At 39.5% G+C, this 18,524-nt stretch overlaps 4 protein-coding genes across 8 annotated transcripts; 3 read left to right on the forward strand and 1 right to left on the reverse strand.

Annotated features, from left to right (window-relative positions):
- The first annotated feature begins 3,610 nt into the window (after window positions 1-3,610).
- LOC6565863 (venom carboxylesterase-6) lies at window positions 3,611-6,147 on the forward strand. Its single transcript, XM_001992529.2, has 4 exons — window positions 3,611-4,416; window positions 5,162-5,509; window positions 5,574-5,860; window positions 5,916-6,147. The coding sequence occupies exons 1-4, from the start codon at window positions 3,670-3,672 to the stop codon at window positions 6,145-6,147; spliced, it is 1,614 nt and encodes a 537-aa protein (XP_001992565.2). The 5' UTR covers window positions 3,611-3,669.
- Window positions 6,148-6,669: 522 nt separating this feature from the next.
- On the forward strand, window positions 6,670-8,499 carry LOC6565864 (ubiquitin-conjugating enzyme E2 G2). Its single transcript, XM_001992530.3, has 4 exons — window positions 6,670-6,985; window positions 7,125-7,206; window positions 7,266-7,525; window positions 7,603-8,499. Exons 1-4 carry the CDS (start codon window positions 6,943-6,945, stop codon window positions 7,719-7,721), a joined length of 504 nt encoding a protein of 167 aa, XP_001992566.1. The 5' UTR covers window positions 6,670-6,942; the 3' UTR covers window positions 7,722-8,499.
- A 508-nt stretch (window positions 8,500-9,007) lies between these two features.
- On the forward strand, window positions 9,008-13,627 carry LOC6565865 (MAP kinase-activated protein kinase 2). 5 transcript variants are annotated; one of them, XM_001992531.3, is made up of 5 exons: window positions 9,008-9,072; window positions 10,780-11,120; window positions 11,807-12,078; window positions 12,160-12,575; window positions 12,749-13,627. In XM_001992531.3, exons 2-5 carry the CDS (start codon window positions 10,834-10,836, stop codon window positions 12,836-12,838), a joined length of 1,065 nt encoding a protein of 354 aa, XP_001992567.3. In that variant the 5' UTR covers window positions 9,008-9,072; window positions 10,780-10,833; the 3' UTR covers window positions 12,839-13,627. The 5 variants fall into 5 exon arrangements, with proteins under 5 accessions (XP_001992567.3, XP_043072102.1, XP_043072101.1 ...); XM_043216167.1 differs by having other exon boundaries at window positions 9,009-9,167; window positions 10,747-11,120; XM_043216166.1 differs by having other exon boundaries at window positions 9,009-9,167.
- A 778-nt stretch (window positions 13,628-14,405) lies between these two features.
- On the reverse strand, window positions 14,406-18,036 carry LOC6565866 (N-acylneuraminate-9-phosphatase). Its single transcript, XM_001992532.2, has 3 exons — window positions 17,500-18,036; window positions 15,822-16,307; window positions 14,406-15,620 (listed from the first exon to the last, which is right to left on the reverse strand). Exons 1-3 carry the CDS (start codon window positions 17,653-17,655, stop codon window positions 15,240-15,242), a joined length of 1,023 nt encoding a protein of 340 aa, XP_001992568.1. The 5' UTR covers window positions 17,656-18,036; the 3' UTR covers window positions 14,406-15,239.
- Between the last annotated feature and the right edge of the window lie 488 nt (window positions 18,037-18,524).

The raw sequence follows: 18,524 nt of genomic DNA on the forward strand, positions 1-18,524 counted from the left end.
CGGAGCATATCAGATCCCTGGCGACCTCCAATATTAAATAAGCCTTACCTGCACAGCTCGGATCTCTGTGCAGGCGGACATATTTTCTCCGCATGGATTCACATGGATCTAAATATAAATAAATCAAGAGAGTCCGGCACTCGGCAAAAGTCGGAAGGGAGAAATCCCAAACTCTCAGTGGTCTACTCCGAGACCAAAGTGGCTAAAAAAAACATGTTGGTCTAACGGCAGAACGCAACCAGCATTCTAAAGAGGCAGAACGCATATGCAGAAGCAAATTCAGGGAACTGCCCAAAATGAGCAAGACCTATCGAAGAGGCAGCGCTCCCACGAAGCACCCAGACCAGGGGCCAAAAAGGCCAAGGTCCTTCCAGGAAGATCCTTCGCCGAGATTGCCAAGGAGAGAATCTTTATTGCGGTCTTCGACAAAGGCAGTAAGGATGGACGGATCCCTAGAAATAAATGAAAATGTGTGGAAGGAGCGCTATCTGTACGCTGCTTCGAAATGATAATTGATGATCCTGAAACACCTTCAGTATGCAAAGATGCTGGATGGTAACAGGACAACACCAAGGTCATCGCCTGTAACAATGCACGCTCTGTAGAGCTTAACAAAGCGTTGGCGAGGTGTACCCGGGAGCTAAGCTGGTCGCAGTTGACTGGAGCGAAGTTCCCAGTAGACCTCGTGGTCGCATCTGAGTACGGGCGGCGATGAAAGAGCCAGACCAAGTGGTTAGAACGTAGCAAAAATGCAACCCACCCATGACTATAGGATGGTGAAGATTGAGACCTCACAGAGCCCCATGAATCAGGCGGTGTTGATCCTGACAAGAAGTAACTGGCGCCCATTGAAGCCGCCAACGGCGAGGTAAGCTTCGGCTTCTGCTCAGTCACCGTCAAGGTATACGTCGGAAGCAATGGCCGGAGGAGAGTCTGTCAACAAACCAGTCATGCATTATGCCTCTCCGGAGGTCGAAGCAACCGACGACGAGCTAGAGCCGGGGTTAGTAAGTAAGTTAGTAAGTTAAAAATACTGTCATCCTGGGCCCACAACTGTGGGTTAAGTGTAAACCCTACTAAATCAGAGCTAGTTGTCTTCTCAAGGAAGTAGAAAACTCCTACTGGCTAAGGAAAAATTTGAAATAAGTTGGTTGACCGGTCTCTTGATAGGAATAAGCAGACCTCTAACTTATGTCCTTATATAACTTATGGATAAGGAGGAATCCCCAACTCGCATCTCTGCTTTGCCATGCAAACATGTAATCAACTTCGAAAACACAGAAACCAGTAGACCTACAAAGATTCTGAATTCGTGAGTTATTGGAAGAGCTATAGCAAGAGATAGTTGCATTCATATTCTCTCTCTCTCTCTCTCTCTCTCTCTGTCTCTCTCTCTCTCTCTCGCTCTCTCGTCCTCACTCATTGTTACACTCGCTCACCCATGAATTCTGGATGCCAATTCTACGCAATTTCTCGGGTGACCAATTGTTGTGCATTGCTTGGGCTTTGTTGTTTTGACAAATGGCCACTCACGTGGATTAAAAATGCTTGTAACTAAATAACTAAACAAATCTGCGGCATAGACATCCACATTTGCCATTTAACCCGCCGGCTGGAGTATTGTTGAGGTATTTGTCGCATATGAGTGAAACTTGCAAAAAAGTAAATATGCCATGAAGTTCAGTTATAGCAACAACAAAAAATTATAGTCTCTCTCCTTCTCTCACTTTCTCTCTCTCTTTCTCTCCCTTCCTCTCCCTCTTCCGCTACCTCTGCCCCACCATTCTCACTTTCTCTCGCTCTCGTCAGCTCTCATCAGCATCCGAGAAGCTAACTTCAAAGGCCGCAGATGCTGTGCTTATTAGCTCGATGGCATTTTTCTGTATGCAAAGGCATTTTTTAAGTGCGCTTCAGTATTTGATACCCTACTGCTCATATATATATTCATATATATAACAGGATCAGCATATGGGCATTAACGATATGAAGCTTACAATCATAGGAAATATACATGGAGTAACTTTTTTATTCAGTTCGTAGTGTTTAGTTTCGTTTCGATTATTCCACAAAACAAGCTATTTTTTCCAATGTGGAATTGCATTCAAAAACTTGTATATAATGCAGATATATATATACTATATAGATTTTTACGTGTGCAGCATTTACTTAAAATAATATCATATTTTATTTTTACTTTTAAGGTCTGCGCTGGGTACATTTCAGTCAAGTTCCCCCAATCAACCTATACTACCTACATCTTTTTTACTGTTTAGTATGAGTGGATTATTTTTTGTTTTGCGCTAAATTTAACGTTTTCAAAGCCCAAGAGTGATTTTTCCGTTTATGTATGTATTATTTTTATTTTTTTTTTGTATGTCATTGGTGCATGCAACTTTTGATATCGGCATATTTTCAGTGCTAATGAAGCACATTCATTTGTATATCATTTCAGTTTCAAAGTGCTTTAAGACACTGATGAGTGCTTCGCACTGTTTTGACAAATAGCTATAAATATTTACTAAATATGTACATACATACATACATAGTAAACAGCATTGAAAATACCATCTCGAGTATCTCGGACTGCCATATCGGTTAGCACCAATTACTGAAAACTGAAAGGAGAACAAACACACAAACACACACACATACATACAGCTCGATTGAATATCCAAAATTAATGATTTTTGCCAGTCATGCATTAAAGTTTATCTTTCTGAAGAACCATTCACCAATTTCGCACTGTGGGGCCAAGCAGCCAACAAAATCAAGACTTTAGCAACATATTAAAGAGAAGTTTTAATTTCACAAAATCAACAACAAAGAAAAGACTTTCTTGAGACTATCTTGGCATTATAATGTTTTGCATATGAACTGATAAAGTGTGGCCGATTTTTGACCCACTGTGCACTGCTCAAAATGCCACATGAGTCTTAAAAAGAAATCTATGGTAATCACGTTGCTTGAGGAGCACAACAACAACTAAACCTAAAGGGAAAAAAATGGTTAAATTTATGAACAAAATTATACACGTAAAAGAGATGTGTATGTAAATGGGTATTATGCAGTGCACAGTGGTACCACTTGGAGCATTAGATCTTTAAGTATTTCTGTTCATCTTTATATTGTCAGGTGTCGTACTTATCTTTACAGCGCTTTCCAAATGTTTCATACAACTTTATGTGAAGTAAAATAAGAAACTAATATAAAAAAATAATAATAAATAATGTGAATAAAATCAATAATAATCAGAGCAAAAATAAATATTCTATGCTTGAGGTAAACAACTTTACGTGAATTGTACGAGTCAGTGGCAATAGTGGCAGACGGAACCAGTGTGCTCTGAATGGATGCGAATACAGTGAAATGTGAAGAGGGGCGTGCGGCGTGCGGGCGCGTGCTTAAGTATGTTATGCTTGTTGTTGATCTCGGCGCTGATGTTGTAATTTAAACTTAAAAACCGGCAGCGTAGCGTTTTGGCTAAATCAGTTGCGACTACAACACACAATGGCAATCAATTGGCTGCTGCTGCTCGGGTGGATCGGGTGCTGCTGCTGGGGGATCGGCGATTGGACAGTGGAGGCGCGTGCCTCTCAGGGCTTGCATGTGCAATTGCCACACGGTGGCTGGCTAATTGGACGCCACAGGACAACCCACAGTGGTCGCCATATGCGTGCATTTATGGGCATTCCTTTTGCCCTGCCTCCAGTGGGTGAGCTGCGCTTCCGCGCGCCCATCGAGCAACCGGGCTGGCAAGGTGAACGTCTCGCTGTGCAGGATGCGCCAATGTGCATGCAACGGGATCCCTTTCGACGCGACACAAAAATCGACGGTGTCGAGGATTGCCTGTATCTAAATGTGTATACGCCAGATCCGGTAATTGGAACGTCACTGCCTGTTATGGTCTGGTTCCATGGCGGTGGCTGGCAATGCGGCTCAGGGATTAGCAGCTTCTACGGTCCGGAGTTTCTGCTCGAGCATGATGTGGTACTGGTTTCGGCCAACTTTCGGCTTGGTCCACTTGGATTCCTCAGCACGGAGACGTTGGATTGTCCCGGCAACAATGGACTCAAGGACCAGCTGGCGGTGTTGCGCTGGGTGCGTGATAATATCGCCGCCTTTGGCGCTAATGCACAAAGTGTAACTGTATTTGGTGAGAGTGCCGGCGGAGCGAGTGTCACCTACCACATGTTATCGGAGCAGTCACGTGGATTGCTGCATCGCGCCATTGCCCAATCTGGCACCTACTTCAATCCGTGGGCTCAGCCGGCGCACGAGGGTGTCGCTGCTGGGCGTGCCCACAAACTCACCGAGCTGATGAACTGCTCCCAGTTTGGGGACGATTGGTCGGCAAAATTGAAGTGTCTGCGTGGCAAGCGTGCCGAGGACATCGTCGCCAAGCTTTACGATATGTTTGTAAGTTGCAATAATCATAAAAGTAGAAGCAAGAACCTGAGGATTGCTTTGAGTATAAAATTCTTATTTTACAATCTTATTTCTTTCTTATATGCATATTTTATTTGGGTTTATCAAAAACTAGAATTATCGGGATAGAGCTTTCGCATATAACAAATATATACACTATATGTATTTAATTTACGCGCGGTGTAATAATATGGCGCAAGTACAACTGAAAGGCGATCCCAAGAGCAAATATAGAACACAACGACGTAGTTTAAGTATCGAACATGGACTGCTGCCGATTTGCTTCGGCAGGTTTATTGAAAACTTCTAAATTATCTTACAGCTATATGCAATTATTCTTATCCTACTTAGGACATTATCTAGATACATATTTACTGCTGCAAATGCGTCTAGACTCATTATTCTATCAGTTCGGAGAACTCTTATCGCGGGAGGTTTTATTACGGTCACGACTGGTGCCGCGAACGTGTCTGTTCACGTCTTTACATATCTTCTGGATATTAATCCTCCTTGATTATCTTACCATTGGAAGATTGAACAATATATATACACTATATGTATACAAATTAAATTTGGTGTTTATAAAAGTTAGGAGATTATTTACACTGCTAACATTTTGACTACAATTAATCAGCATCGAAATTGTGATATACTTCAGTACTTTAGCTGGAATAATTGGTCGAGAAGAGTTGTTGAAGTTGAATTTCGTATTTAAATATTCTTCACATTTGGACAGGTGTGGGATTTCGATCCCATGATACCATTTCCACCGGTCATTGAGCCGGAGCACACAGGTGCCTTTCTAACGCTGAGACCGCGTGATGCGCCACTGCCACATGGCCAGAAACTGCCACTGATGATAGGCGTGACGGCTGAAGAGGGACTACTGAAGACGGCGGCGCTGTTGAACTTACCGCATCTGATGGATGAGTTTAAGACGTACTTCGACCAGCTGCTACCTCTGGTTCTTAACTATGATCATCACGAGCTGGAGGCACAACAGCAGATAACGCGGCATATCGAGAGTTTCTACTTTAAAGCCGGACACAACTACAACAAATCCAATCATCAGAATCTGACCGATGTAAGCCATGTGTAAACTGAATTTATAATGAGCATATTAACTATATTGATACATATGCTTATAGCTAATCTCCGATGGCTGGTTTGTGGCTGGCGTCGATGAGTATTTGAAGCTTCGCAGCAAGTCCTTATCACCCACGTACGTGTATTTATTTGATCACAAGGGCGCCGCAAGTTTCTCGGAGATATTTAAGGGCGGACGCAATGAATTCTATGGCGCCTGTCATGCCGAGGAGTTACAGTATCTGTTTCCCATTGGACAGCAGCTGTTTGTTAGCGCCGTGCCAACTCGTCAGGATCTACAGCTGCGCGAACTGATGCTCCGCCTGTGGGTGAACTTTGCGCGAACTGGGTAAGACTAGGATTCGCCTGTTTGTTGTTAATAAAAATATAGAATTTTTTATTAGCGATCCAAATCCGATTCCGGGCACCAGCAACTTACCCATCTGGCGACCCACGCCCACATATCCAGTGGAATATGCGCGCCTTGGCTCCAAATTGGATTCAGATGGCGTTGAGCAGCTGCCGCCACTGCTGCGAATGGAGGTGGCCCTGCTGCAGCATCGTGCTGATTTCTGGCGCGATCTCAAAGCTCATTTGCCTGCCAGTCGGCAGCAGCGGAAACACAATGAACTTTAGATGTATTACTTACATTTTGTTTTCAAAGGAAAATAAATTAACCACGCTGCCAGATCTCTGAATATAATATGAAAACCAGAGTTGCCACAGTAACAGAAATAGACCAAATCAATTTACTGAATTAGGCAAATTACATTTAATATAATATAAGGCTTTGTCTGCAAAAAAGTCATAAAATAAGCAATTATAGCATCGAAAATAATATAGCAGCATACTTGCATGATATTATTTTGGTTTTAAAAATTAAACAGAAAATGCCAGATCTCATAAAGTAATGTGAGCAGAACAGAGCTGCCAATCTGCTGCCATAAAGTTTCAAAATAATAAAACTATTAACCATATAATTAAACTTTGTGTCAGCTACAAAAAAAAATAAGAAAAACAAATGGAAATAATGAACGATGAGTCTAGTGTATCGGCTCTTGTCGGCAAGAAACATACATTTTTTTTGTAAAATGTGTAAAGATAATTGCAGCCCAACAATCTGGCAACCCTAACACACAGAAACGTAGTTTCATTTTTTTTCAAGCTGGCCGACATTGACATACGCATACGGACAAAAAAGACACACACACACCTATATATAAACAAAGCAAGTTTCGTTTATTTTTTTTTTTTGGTTTTCATATATATAGTCGCATACATTGTATACGTTTATATAAATAAAAATAAACACAAAAATTAGTAAAATTGATGCCACACGCCTGTAATTACAACGAACGTTGTGCTTTTCTCGCTTAACTTGGCCTCGAGCTGAATTTCTGTGCGCGTCACAACACTGAAAGTGGGTGACAAATGGCTGGATCGGCGCTGCGTCGCCTGATGGCGGAATACAAACGTAAGTACACAATCTTAGAGCGAGCGAAAGAGAAGGCAGAGAGGGAGAGGGACTAATGAGGGCACCTGGACTTTACACAATTTGTTGTTGTTGTTGTTCTAATTGTTTTTGCCTTTATTTTTGTTCGCTATTTCGCCAGAGTTGACAATGGATCCGCCGGAGGGCATCGCAGCTGGTCCCATCAGTGAGGATAACTTCTTTGAATGGGAGGCGCTGATTGCGTGAGCTATATAATTGTGTATACACATAATCAATTGTTAATTGTTACTTTTTGCTATAGCGGACCCGAGGGTACTTGCTTTGAGGGTGGCGTGTTTCCAGCTCGTCTGGTTTTTCCACCCGATTATCCACTAAGTCCACCAAAAATGAAATTCATTTGTGATATGTTTCATCCAAACATTTTTGCCGATGGCCGCGTTTGCATATCAATATTACATGCCCCCGGTGACGATCCCATGGGCTATGAACTATCAGCCGAACGCTGGAGTCCCGTTCAGAGTGTGGAGAAGATTCTGTTGAGTGTGGTTAGCATGTTGGCGGGTAATTCATCACAGACAATCAAATCAAATATGAAATTTATTCCCCTATATTTAATGAAATCTCTTTTGTTTTTTTAGAGCCCAACGATGAGAGTGGAGCGAATGTCGATGCAGCAATTATGTGGCGGGAGCGGCGGGAAGAGTTCAATCGGATTGCACAGAAATTGGTGCGCAAAACGCTCGGTCTACCAACATAAGCACATACACACAAACAGACTGAAGCGATCCCGACCCACAGCAATACATACTACAACAAAATTTAAAAGACAACAACTCTACCACTACCACTATACCAATCTTAAAACTGAAACTGGAATCCACAACTTATAATTAATCCACACACCAACATGCGTTGTGTGGGTGTGTGTGTGTGTTTGTATGTGTGTGTGTGTGCTTGTCCAACTCCAAATCAAGCAACAACAACCACAACAATTGTGCAATACATATATATATATATATAAATTTATATACATATATATGTATATATATATTTTCAATTAACAGATATTTTTCGCAAGGACTCTTAAAGTCGGATCTACCCGCGCGAAGTTAGTTTTCAATTTAATTGTTATTATTCACGCTGAATTGCTGAAGCTTAAGCTTGCAATAAAAAAAATCAAATTCTTGATGTTAAACTCAATAGCTAATAGAGCCATCGGTGCATTACTCAAAATTGTATGACTTTATTGGTCAAGAAAAACGATCCAGATTATCGTTTCAACCTAATGCACAATTTGAACAGAATATATATATAAATGTATTTAGAGACTAAGCAATGCATATATATATATATATATATATATATATTCCCATTTTGATTGTCGTTCTCAAGATCCCCGACCCATCCACGCAATTAAGATTATATTATGGTATGGTGTGTAGTGTGTAATATACTCACTACTCCAACGTGCTGCAACCGAAATAAAAATAAAAAAAAGAATGATAAAGAAGTGTTTTCTGTTGCACTAACCTGAATGTATACTTGTTTTTATCTTTGAAAATTGTTAGCGACCTGGAGAACTTACGGGTATCGTTCGTAGCTTATACAGTACTCACTGGGGAAATGAAAAATATTTTTCGCTTGTATCAAAATTGCTGGGCTCAGCAACACTTTATTAATTTTTTTTTATATGTACACTTTTGAGTATTGAGAGTTTTAAAAATCTCGAAATATTGGTTTGTAGAAATCATTAAAGTGAAAATATATATATTGTAGTACAATAAATTTCTTATTTATATAATATACAAAAATTGGGTTCCTAGCAATTAAAGTTTTTTGCGAATTTGAATTACAAGTGAACAAGAAGCTCTACAATTTTAGAATTTTCGTATTATGTAGATAGATCGCCCCTTCGCCAAAGAATTCAAGAATCGCGCCCTAAACAGCGCTGCCAGTAGGTTAAGAAAGCACCACCAAGCTTGAAGCTGGCAAGTCTGGCCATTTGCGATTAGATTGGGATGGTCACACTGTCAAAGGCAAATTCAGTCATTGTTTTTGCTTTTGGCTGAACGTGCGGCGTGCTGCGTTCGTGTCTAACGTTCAAGCGGGTTTGTTGTTTTCCCTTTTTTTTGTTGCTGTTGTTGTCGTTGTTGTTGTTGTTATTGTTACATAGCACTACAATAAAAAAAACAAATAGTTAAAGGTATGTTAATGAAAACGAGAACACTTTACAGAACACCAGCAACAAGTGCTAATTTTAAATGCATATTAAAAAACGACATTGCAGTGGTTAATCATATAAGAAAGAAAAAAAATCGGAAAAAAATCTCTATGTGTGCGAGCGGCGCTGATAAAAATAAGCGCAAAGTGAAAATGGTACTAAATAAATAGTGTACCGCATTAGTGGGGAAAACATGACGCATGTTGCTGCCTGCCGCCAGGTGTGCTTGTGTGTGTATGCAAGTGTGTGTGTGTGTGTGTCAGCGTCCAATATGCTGTTAATTGTGCGTCGCATCAGCATTACAACAATTTACCGCATTTGGATAAGCTCTGCGGGTTATGTTTGTTTGATTAGGTATAATGTGCTTTAAATAAATAACCACAGCCATTTATTTCATCAGATTTAAAAAAAAAACACACACACACACGCATACAGACGTGGGATGAAGTGGGCATGCCAACGCAGCTCAATGTCCAATCAGAGTTAGGCTGCAGAGTTGCCAGCCTGCAAATGTGCACACTCCGTTGAAAACATTGTGTAATGTTTGTTTTCTTTTCATTTTTTTTTGCCGTGCCTTCCAATCTTATTGTTACTAATTGCATTGGGCGCATGGCTAAAGCAGCTGACCATTTTTGCTTTGCAAAGACATAAAAAAAAATAAATAAATAAGCCAGCTTCTCTGTGTCTTTATAAACAAAGCGGAAAGAGCTGTAAGCTGCAAATTAACATATATTCAAAATAAATGCAATTCAGGCCACTTGATCGATTTAATTTATGCCAGTGTAGAGAGAAAAGACAAAAAATAAATATATGCTAAAATATACATTTATTTGAAGTTCGGTTACGCGCTGTGTCGCAATTTCTCGTGTCGCCCCCGATTTTTTCTAAAGATGATCGCCGATTGGGAATTCGCTTCTTTCTCATTATTGTATTCTTATTTGCGTGCTTTGTGCTTTAGTGTTTTTTTAGTTAACAAGTGGTTGCGCCCATATCAAACAAACATCAAGAACAAAATCGAAATTGGCAATTAGGCAATTTGTGTCTACTTGTAAATAATGCCGCATTAAAATACAACCTACACTTGTGCATGTGTGTGCATGAACTATTTAGCATAGCGCACGTGACGTCATTGCGAGAATTAACAAAAAAATACTTTTAAAATATATATACAAATTGTCATTCCAATTATAACATTAGCGACAAGTCAAAGCTGGCATTGATTTATGCTATGTTTAAATACGATATAGATATATAGATGTTTATGCTACGAATAAAACATGTTTCAATATTTATTTAACTACGATTAATTCAAATTGCATCTTGTCACAGTTAACTTTTAATACATAAATTCGTTAAACTAATTCGTAGTGCTTACTAACGTAAAACTTGTCGAAATCGATGTAATTGCAAATGCCAAAATATGGCAACTCTGTGTAATGCATTCAATTCAATTCATTCATTTATTACCTTGTATATAGCCACATACAACTCTTAAATTCAACCCTCTATCGCTCTCTCTCTCTCTGTCTCTCTCTCTCTCTCTCTCATCGTGGATTTTCAGCTTGTAACGTTTTCGCTCTCATTTGCACTCCAGGCTCAGCTCGGTCCCAAACGATAACGGGGAAAACGGAAATCGGAAACGGAAACAATGCTTTCGCTACAGAATCAAAGGCAACCTAAAACGTCGCCCCTGGTGGATGACTATGAAATATCGGACACTGTCCTTGGACTGGGCATCAACGGTAAAGTAGTGCAGTGCACCAATCGTCGCACTAGACACAACTACGCCCTCAAAGTGCTCCTCGATAATGAGAAGGCCAGACGCGAGGTCGACTTACACTGGCGGGCAAGTGGCTGCAAACACATCGTGAACATCATCGATGTCTACGAGAATACCTACAGCGGTCGCAAGTGTCTCCTGGTCGTAATGGAGTGGTGCGTACCAATTTTTAATCTTTTTCCTGTTTCTAGTGTCTCTATTGTCCGCTATCCATAACCAACAACCTTCTTTTTTTTTTTGTTTATAATCGAGCATGTCGATCTCGTGAAACATTATGATCCGTACTTATTGGAATAATTCAGTTGTTTCACAAATTCCTAGATATTTTTCTTATTGTTCTATGGTATTATATTTTCTTCAACTTTCAATGGATTTTTTTTTTTTGTAGTTTCCAAAGATTTCACTTTTAGGCATTTTTAAATAGCGCCTCTTATTGGATTGCCTCACATATGGAGAATGCATCAAATAAGTTAATAGTTGCGTCATCCAGTCAATATCTCAAAAGCAAATCAGTTTGAAACTATTTATTTATTTATCTTTTTTGTTCGTTATACGTAAACTTTTTATAGATAAAAAGTGTTGTTCACAAATAGCTGTTTACAATTACATTTTACACATATCTTACATCCGAATTGGTCCCTCTCTCTCTCTTTCTCTCTCTCGCTCTCTCTATCAATCTATCAGTTGTTATATTTGTGCGTTATTCGGAAACGTTTTACTGGCGCCTTGCAGTTTTATATGAGAAACACATATATTTATAGTTATCAAAAATCCAAATAAATATAGTTAGTTTTCATGATAATTGATTCGATTCCCGTTTCTTTCTTCTATTTAATGACAGCATGGAGGGCGGTGAGTTGTTCCAGCGCATACAAGACAAGGCGGAGAGCTCGTTCACGGAACGAGAGGCAGCTCATATAATGCGCGAGATTTGCGAAGCGATTTATTATCTGCACAGTCGCGATATTGCGCATCGCGATTTAAAGCCGGAGAACTTGCTCTATACGACAACGCAGCCGAATGCGGTGCTTAAGCTCACCGATTTCGGTTTCGCCAAGGAGACCTTCACCAATGACACCCTACAGACGCCCTGCTATACGCCCTACTATGTCGGTCAGTTGGCCCAAGTCCGCAGCTTGGATATTTTATTTAATTCATCGCTTATTGATTGATTGAATTTCCTTCTGTTTTTAGCGCCGGAGGTGCTCGGTCCGCAAAAGTATGACAAAAGCTGCGACATCTGGTCACTGGGCGTGGTCATGTACATTATCATGTGCGGCTTTCCGCCGTTCTACAGCATCAACGGTCTATCGATATCGCCGGGAATGAAGAAACGCATACGCTCCGGCCAATATGATTTCCCCGACCCGGAATGGACGAATGTTAGCCAGGCGGCCAAGGATCTAATCAAGGGCATGCTCAACGTGGATCCCAGCAAGCGTTTGTGCATCGAGGATGTGCTGCGCAACAAGTGGATCGCCCAATATAATGCAGTACCACAAACACCGCTCTGCACCGGCCGAATGCTCAAGGAGGGCGAGGAGACCTGGCCGGAGGTTCAGGAGGAAATGACACGTTCACTGGCAACCATGCGTGTGGACTACGATCAAGTAAGTAATGCGCAGCTCGCAAGTGACAACCAACATTCCGAAACAACTTCAAAAAATCTGTCGGATCAAGTTTTCGCCCAAAACGCTTAAAATCACTTTAAAATATAGAAGTTCATTAAAGCTATCATAGTTTTATTGAAATCCATTAATCTATTCTTAAATCCCATTTGCAGATGCAAATAAAGGCGCTGGACAAGTCCAATAATCCGCTGCTGACGAAGCGCAGGAAAAAGATTGAGGAAATTTATGCGGAGCACAAGTGAATGCGGCCACAAAAAAGCTAAAACAAACAAAAAAGAAAGAAAAAAGGATTAAAGGACATACGCCAAACTTCCCCCCCCTCCCAAACCCCTAAAAAAAACAAGAAGACGAAAAGTTGTCACATAAAACGCACATTTTTTGCGTTACGTCTTTTTATCATATATATTTTTTTCGCCTCACATTTAGGAGTTGTACAATGCTATAAAACGCTGATGAAAGCTATATTACAACCCAACTTCCATATACATAAAATACGGACGAAAATGGACCCTATTATAACCTATCGACCTGCTACCCCTTGACTTATGATACATTATGTTTTATGTGTTTATCTGTATGTGCATTATCCATAATCTGTCTATGTATGTAGTGTATATCAATTTCCAGTAATGGTTTTAAGGGTATTTTTTTAGTATTGAGAAGTAACATGCTCTTTCATAATGAAAATAACTTATATAGGAGCGACAAACAACAGAACCTAAGCATACATAAATAATATATAATAAATACCTTTACTACTTGTCGCCAGATACAGAAGACCCCCGGACTATAACCTGAATTTTTTCGATTAATTATTATTATATATTTTTTTTGTTTTTTTATAATTTAATTTTTGTGACTTGTGTATGATATGATGTGAAATCATTAATGTTTTAATGTTAAACGCTAGCATTAGCGTTGCTCCAGTTGAGTGTCTCCACGATTACGGATATATTTTCTTGCTACTGATCGCTTTATGCAAGCTATACAATTTATCATATAAATAAAGTATTTGTAGTTATTAAAATCGATAACAAATTGTATCATTTCAACCAGGAATTTTTCTATTTTTCCAGAACTCAAACCGTGTTTTTAAAACACGTTTCCGATGCCAACGTGAAAATACATCAAATGACTTGAATTATGAATCACTCTAATCAGAATAATATATATGAGTGTTTTAATTGAATGATTAACATCACGCGATCGCAATAGGTCTCCCATTGTGTGGCTGAACTCTACTAAAAAAACGATTAAGTTTCTATACTGATCCGGTTGTTTACATGATATGATAGTTGCCACTTATATATATATATATACAAACAATAGTAATAATTAAAAACTTTACTTCGCAATAACACTCGCGACTTTCTTAGACACAGATAAGAAGTGTATATGTATGCATTATTATAAACAAGCAGGTGCCAAGTCAAGCGTAAATTCCCCATAGGCTATAGAGTGAAATAGGTAGATATATATTTATATGTATGTTCTCTCGCTCAGATTAACATCTTATCTCATCCCTGTGTTCCCATAAAAAAAAGTTTAAAACACCAATCTGTGAATTTTGCAATTGAATTTCTCATTTATTGATAATATATATAACAATGCAGTTCGACACACACACACACACACGCGCATAGAAAGTGAGTTGAGAAGCGAGTTGCGGGAGGTGGGTTGTGGGTAGTGGGGAGGCGCTGACTAAAGCATTTGCGAATAACAGTTTGCTAAATTCTCTTTCACACACACACACACTCAGGCATACTCTACTTACTTGTTTTAAGTAGCATAATACAAATCATAAATCGAATAAAAATAAAAAACAATGCGGCTAACAAATACAACAATATATATATATATATATATATATATATATATATAATATAGAGAGACATGCATATATGTACTATTCTACGGTTCCTACGACAATAGTTAACAATTTGTTTCGTAAAAAGGTTTCGAGTTTGTTATGCTCTTGGGTATTGCTGCGCCCTTTTCTAAACTGGCTTACAAAAAACTGGTGCAGCATATTTATGTATGTGTACCTTATAGATACCATGTATATTATTTAATATTTAAGGTACATGCATTTTATATATTTTATTCACATATATGTGTATTTGATCTGTTTTACATTTTTGGTTTCTTATACTCTTGCAGAGGATATTATAATTGTGTTGTGAAAGTGTGTTAAAGGATCGACTATACTCCTAATCGGGTATGCAAGGGTATATATAATCTTCGGTGTGCTTAAGATAGCTGTTCATTATGTTTTTTGTTTTTGTCTTTAGAAAAATACATATTAGCTATATATATTGTATATAGCCGTAGTTATCTTAAAAATATTTTAGTAATATTCTTTTATGGCAGATTTGCGAAAGTCGCGTTCAATATTCAAATCTATTGTTGAACTTTATAATTCCTGCAGACGTTATATTTGAATTAGCTTCTCTCTCTCTCTTCTCTCTCTCTCTCTCTCGCTGTCTGTTGCTGTGTGCGTGTGTATTGGTGTCTCTGTGTATTGGTTTTGTAAACTGAAGGTACATCATTTACTTTGTATTTGTTTCCGTTTCCGTTTCTGTTTCCATCTTCTTCGTCTTCAACTTCTTTCGGGGCTTTGTCCCCATTTGTCCCAAAAATGTCTTAAAGTATACTATCGCAGCTGTTCTCCGCCTCGCTATTGGAGCAATCCATCGCTGGCAAAGATCCACCTCGTCTATAAGCACATTGACGCCGATACGCATCACTCGATCCCCGATTGTTACTGCTGCTGCTGATGCTGTTGCTTGAGATAATTGTGGAGCTGATGTGGCTGCTGCGACGACTCGATGTCGATGTGGCATGATGCTGTGGTGCCGCAATTGGTGCAGCTACTGCATTGAGTCGCGGAAAATATTTGTAAATCTCCAGCAGACTGTTGAGCTTTATGTGCGGCTTGTATGCCACATCGTCCAAACACTGCGACGCTGCGCTGCTGTTCAACGGCGTCCAAAATGTCAGACCCAGCTGGGCGAGATGACCGCCCTGTCAAATGCAATTGAATTGTATTAAAAATATATAAATTGTTAATCAGGAAAAGTGCCCGACACTTGCTCAAAATGGCGCATAAACACAACTTCGGCATCATTAAATATACATATATATTCATATAGTCTTGATCAGCCGGCATGCATATTTTGTATAATTCATAATGTGATCATGTTCAGCATCATTAAATTGCCCCACCTTGATGTCCGTCTCGAGTTTATCGCCAATCATGGCGCACTCTTGCGGTTTAACATGCAGGAAATTGCAGGCTTCGTAAAAGATCTCCGGATGTGGCTTCTCCCAAGGCAGATCTGAGGAGACCAGAATGCAATCGAAATAGCCCCGCACATGCAACTTGGCGACCTTCTCCCACTGTGCATTCGACGGCCCATTTGTGATGATTGCCAGGGCATAGCCGGCGCGTCGCATACGCTGCAATAGTTGTACATAGTCGGGCGGTATGGCTAAGTAACGGTAACGCAATTTTAGCCACTGCGGATAGATTTGCTCGGCAAGATGTTTATGCTTCGACTGCAAGGATTCGCGCCACAAGTGCGTCCGCCACGAGTCCAGCGATGTTTGCGTATTGTCCGGACAGCGACGAAAGGACTTTAAAAATGTCTGTGTGGCCAAAGTGGCATCATCTTTGGTTAAACAATACTGCGTCTCCAGCACCTCGGCAAGCTGTGAAAAACAAGTCAAGTGGAAGAAAATACAATACAATACAATACAATATATATATATATATATTGGAGAAGGGGGCAGACGAAGCATGATTGCATGATTTGGATTATGATTGTGTTGCAGGGGCAAGCGCTTATGACACTTGTTGTTGTTAGCATTGCTTCTTATTCATGTTTTCTTCTTCCCATTCGCCTTGTTAGCTAATAGTTGCACACACACACACTTACTCACACACACACATTACGCTAAAATTTCCCAGAATAGGACAGACAGAAGACAGGCGTCGCAATTGACTGTGAGTGAAAACACTCTGAAAGTGTGTGCGTGCTATTGACATAATATTTATTGCGGATTGCGAAATATGAAAAAAGAAAAACAAAAAGAAAAACGCAAATGAAGACTTTTCCCATAGCCACACACAAGAATTTCAATTTACAGGGAATGCAGTTAAATGATAAGTGCATCACTTTTCTAATCTTTACAGCTCGGCTAAACTATCAATATAAAATATGTTGCTTAATGACGTCAAATTAAAACTGTCGACAAATAATAATTATTATTACTGATTATTAATTAAACAGCTTATATAATTTATACACGCATTTGCTTGTTTGACACGCAAAACAACAATAACAACAAATAAAAGGCGTAATAATTGGAAGTATACAACTGCTTCCTGCATGACGACGTAAATTTATTTATAACTCCTGAACTTATATTTAAAGAGTTTCCGCATAAACACAAAAATAGTTACTAATAACAAAATAAAAATAAATAAAACATTTACATGTGTCTATACTTTTTATTTATTTTTATTGTGATCTGCGGCAAAACGGTAAATGTCAAGTGTCATTCACAAATTTAGTGATTATTTTTGGTCTCGTATGACTTTGACCTCTAGCCAGAGAAAGACAGCGATGTGCATTGATCAAACTTGCATTCGCACGCACACACACACATACTCAAACACACACACCCATCTATGTATTGGAAGAGGAGCGCGCGTGCTTACACACACGTACACACACACTCACACTGCACGTAACCAAGCGCTTGCAGTGGAAAATTTTGTATAAATATCTATGTAAATATAAAGTGCTCGTATGTGTGTGTGTGGGTGTGACTGTGAGTTAGGAGCGCGCGAACTTTCACCCGGGCGAACCTTTAAGTACATACACACATCCATACATACCTTGCGTATCGCTTTGGAATCACCGGCCCGCGTTGGGATTAGCGTGTTATCTAAGTCAAAATAGAACGCAGAGATTTTTGCACAAATGCCATCAAATGGTGTTTGATGCTTGAGGCTCGTTGTTAACGTCGCTGTTGAAAATTTGCTAGCGGCCATGAGTTATTGCCACGCACGGTTGGACCAGAAGAATCTGTCGCCTTTCAAATTGGAATTGGGAATCAAATGGAGCGGGGATGGTGGTGGAAGCACATAAGCACATATATATAGCATAAGAAATTGTTTATTATTATTATTGTATGTTGTGCTTGTTTTGATTTGTTCAAGTTTTGGCGCCACTAGTGCAATGAATGAGCATTTGAAGCAACAATATTGCCTCGGCGAGTTGTAGTTCCACGCTCTGCGTTAGTTAAACGGCAATTGAATGTAAATCAAACGTTGGACAAAAGTTAAATAAGGGAACAGGTAAATGTAACCAAAGTAAGAGCGAAGCAATGACTGAAAGAAAGTGCCCGCACGCACGATTCTACAGTTTCGCGCGCAAGTTAATGGACAGTGCATAAAAGTTGTCGTCACCAACTTATTTTTTTATTTGCTTTAGCACATCTCTTTTGGATTTACGTTGAGGTTATTCAATTTATTAACGCTAACGCGCACATTCACAATGCACCAGTTCGATGTAATATTAATTATTAATATATATCATTAGAATTTCATTGGATGTGTGCAGCTTTTGAGCCGTCACTGTAAGTTGAGTAAAGAGAGAAGTGCGCCCGTTTGAAATGAGTCAGAGTGAACACGCAATACTCATGCGGAAGAGAGCACATGTGCGTATATAGTTTGCATAACAACATAAAAAAAACAACAAAAAACGAAAGAAATTTGACTTAATAATTTGTTGCAAAAAATAATACAAGAATATTAATATATTGACCTGCTAGTGCGGATTTTAATAAATTGAGCTTAATATTTGCATTCATTTCATTTTACAACACTGTGTTCGTTATTTGTATAATACAGTGCAGGGA

This window comes from Drosophila grimshawi, unplaced genomic scaffold, assembly GCF_018153295.1.
Source record: "Drosophila grimshawi isolate 15287-2541.00 unplaced genomic scaffold, ASM1815329v1 contig_848, whole genome shotgun sequence".
NCBI lineage: Eukaryota > Metazoa > Arthropoda > Insecta > Diptera > Drosophilidae > Drosophila > Drosophila grimshawi.

Coding starts and splice junctions, on each gene's coding strand:
- LOC6565866 (XM_001992532.2), bottom strand. CDS start 17,655: ATGGCCGCTAGCAAATTTTCAACAGCGACGTTAACAACGAGCCTCAAG. Junction 16,308..17,499: donor ATTCCAAAGCGATACGCAAG/GTATGTATGGAT, acceptor TGTTTTTCACAG/CTTGCCGAGGTGCTGGAGAC. Junction 15,621..15,821: donor AACTCGAGACGGACATCAAG/GTGGGGCAATTT, acceptor TGCATTTGACAG/GGCGGTCATCTCGCCCAGCT.
- LOC6565864 (XM_001992530.3), top strand. CDS start 6,943: ATGGCTGGATCGGCGCTGCGTCGCCTGATGGCGGAATACAAAC. Junction 6,986..7,124: donor CCTGATGGCGGAATACAAAC/GTAAGTACACAA, acceptor CTATTTCGCCAG/AGTTGACAATGGATCCGCCG. Junction 7,207..7,265: donor GAATGGGAGGCGCTGATTGC/GTGAGCTATATA, acceptor TTTTTGCTATAG/CGGACCCGAGGGTACTTGCT.
- LOC6565863 (XM_001992529.2), top strand. CDS start 3,670: ATGCGTGCATTTATGGGCATTCCTTTTGCCCTGCCTCCAGTGGGTGAG. Junction 4,417..5,161: donor CCAAGCTTTACGATATGTTT/GTAAGTTGCAAT, acceptor ACATTTGGACAG/GTGTGGGATTTCGATCCCAT. Junction 5,861..5,915: donor GTGAACTTTGCGCGAACTGG/GTAAGACTAGGA, acceptor ATTTTTTATTAG/CGATCCAAATCCGATTCCGG.
- LOC6565865 (XM_001992531.3), top strand. CDS start 10,834: ATGCTTTCGCTACAGAATCAAAGGCAACCTAAAACGTCGCCCCTGGTG. Junction 12,079..12,159: donor CTATACGCCCTACTATGTCG/GTCAGTTGGCCC, acceptor TTCTGTTTTTAG/CGCCGGAGGTGCTCGGTCCG. Junction 12,576..12,748: donor TGCGTGTGGACTACGATCAA/GTAAGTAATGCG, acceptor TCCCATTTGCAG/ATGCAAATAAAGGCGCTGGA.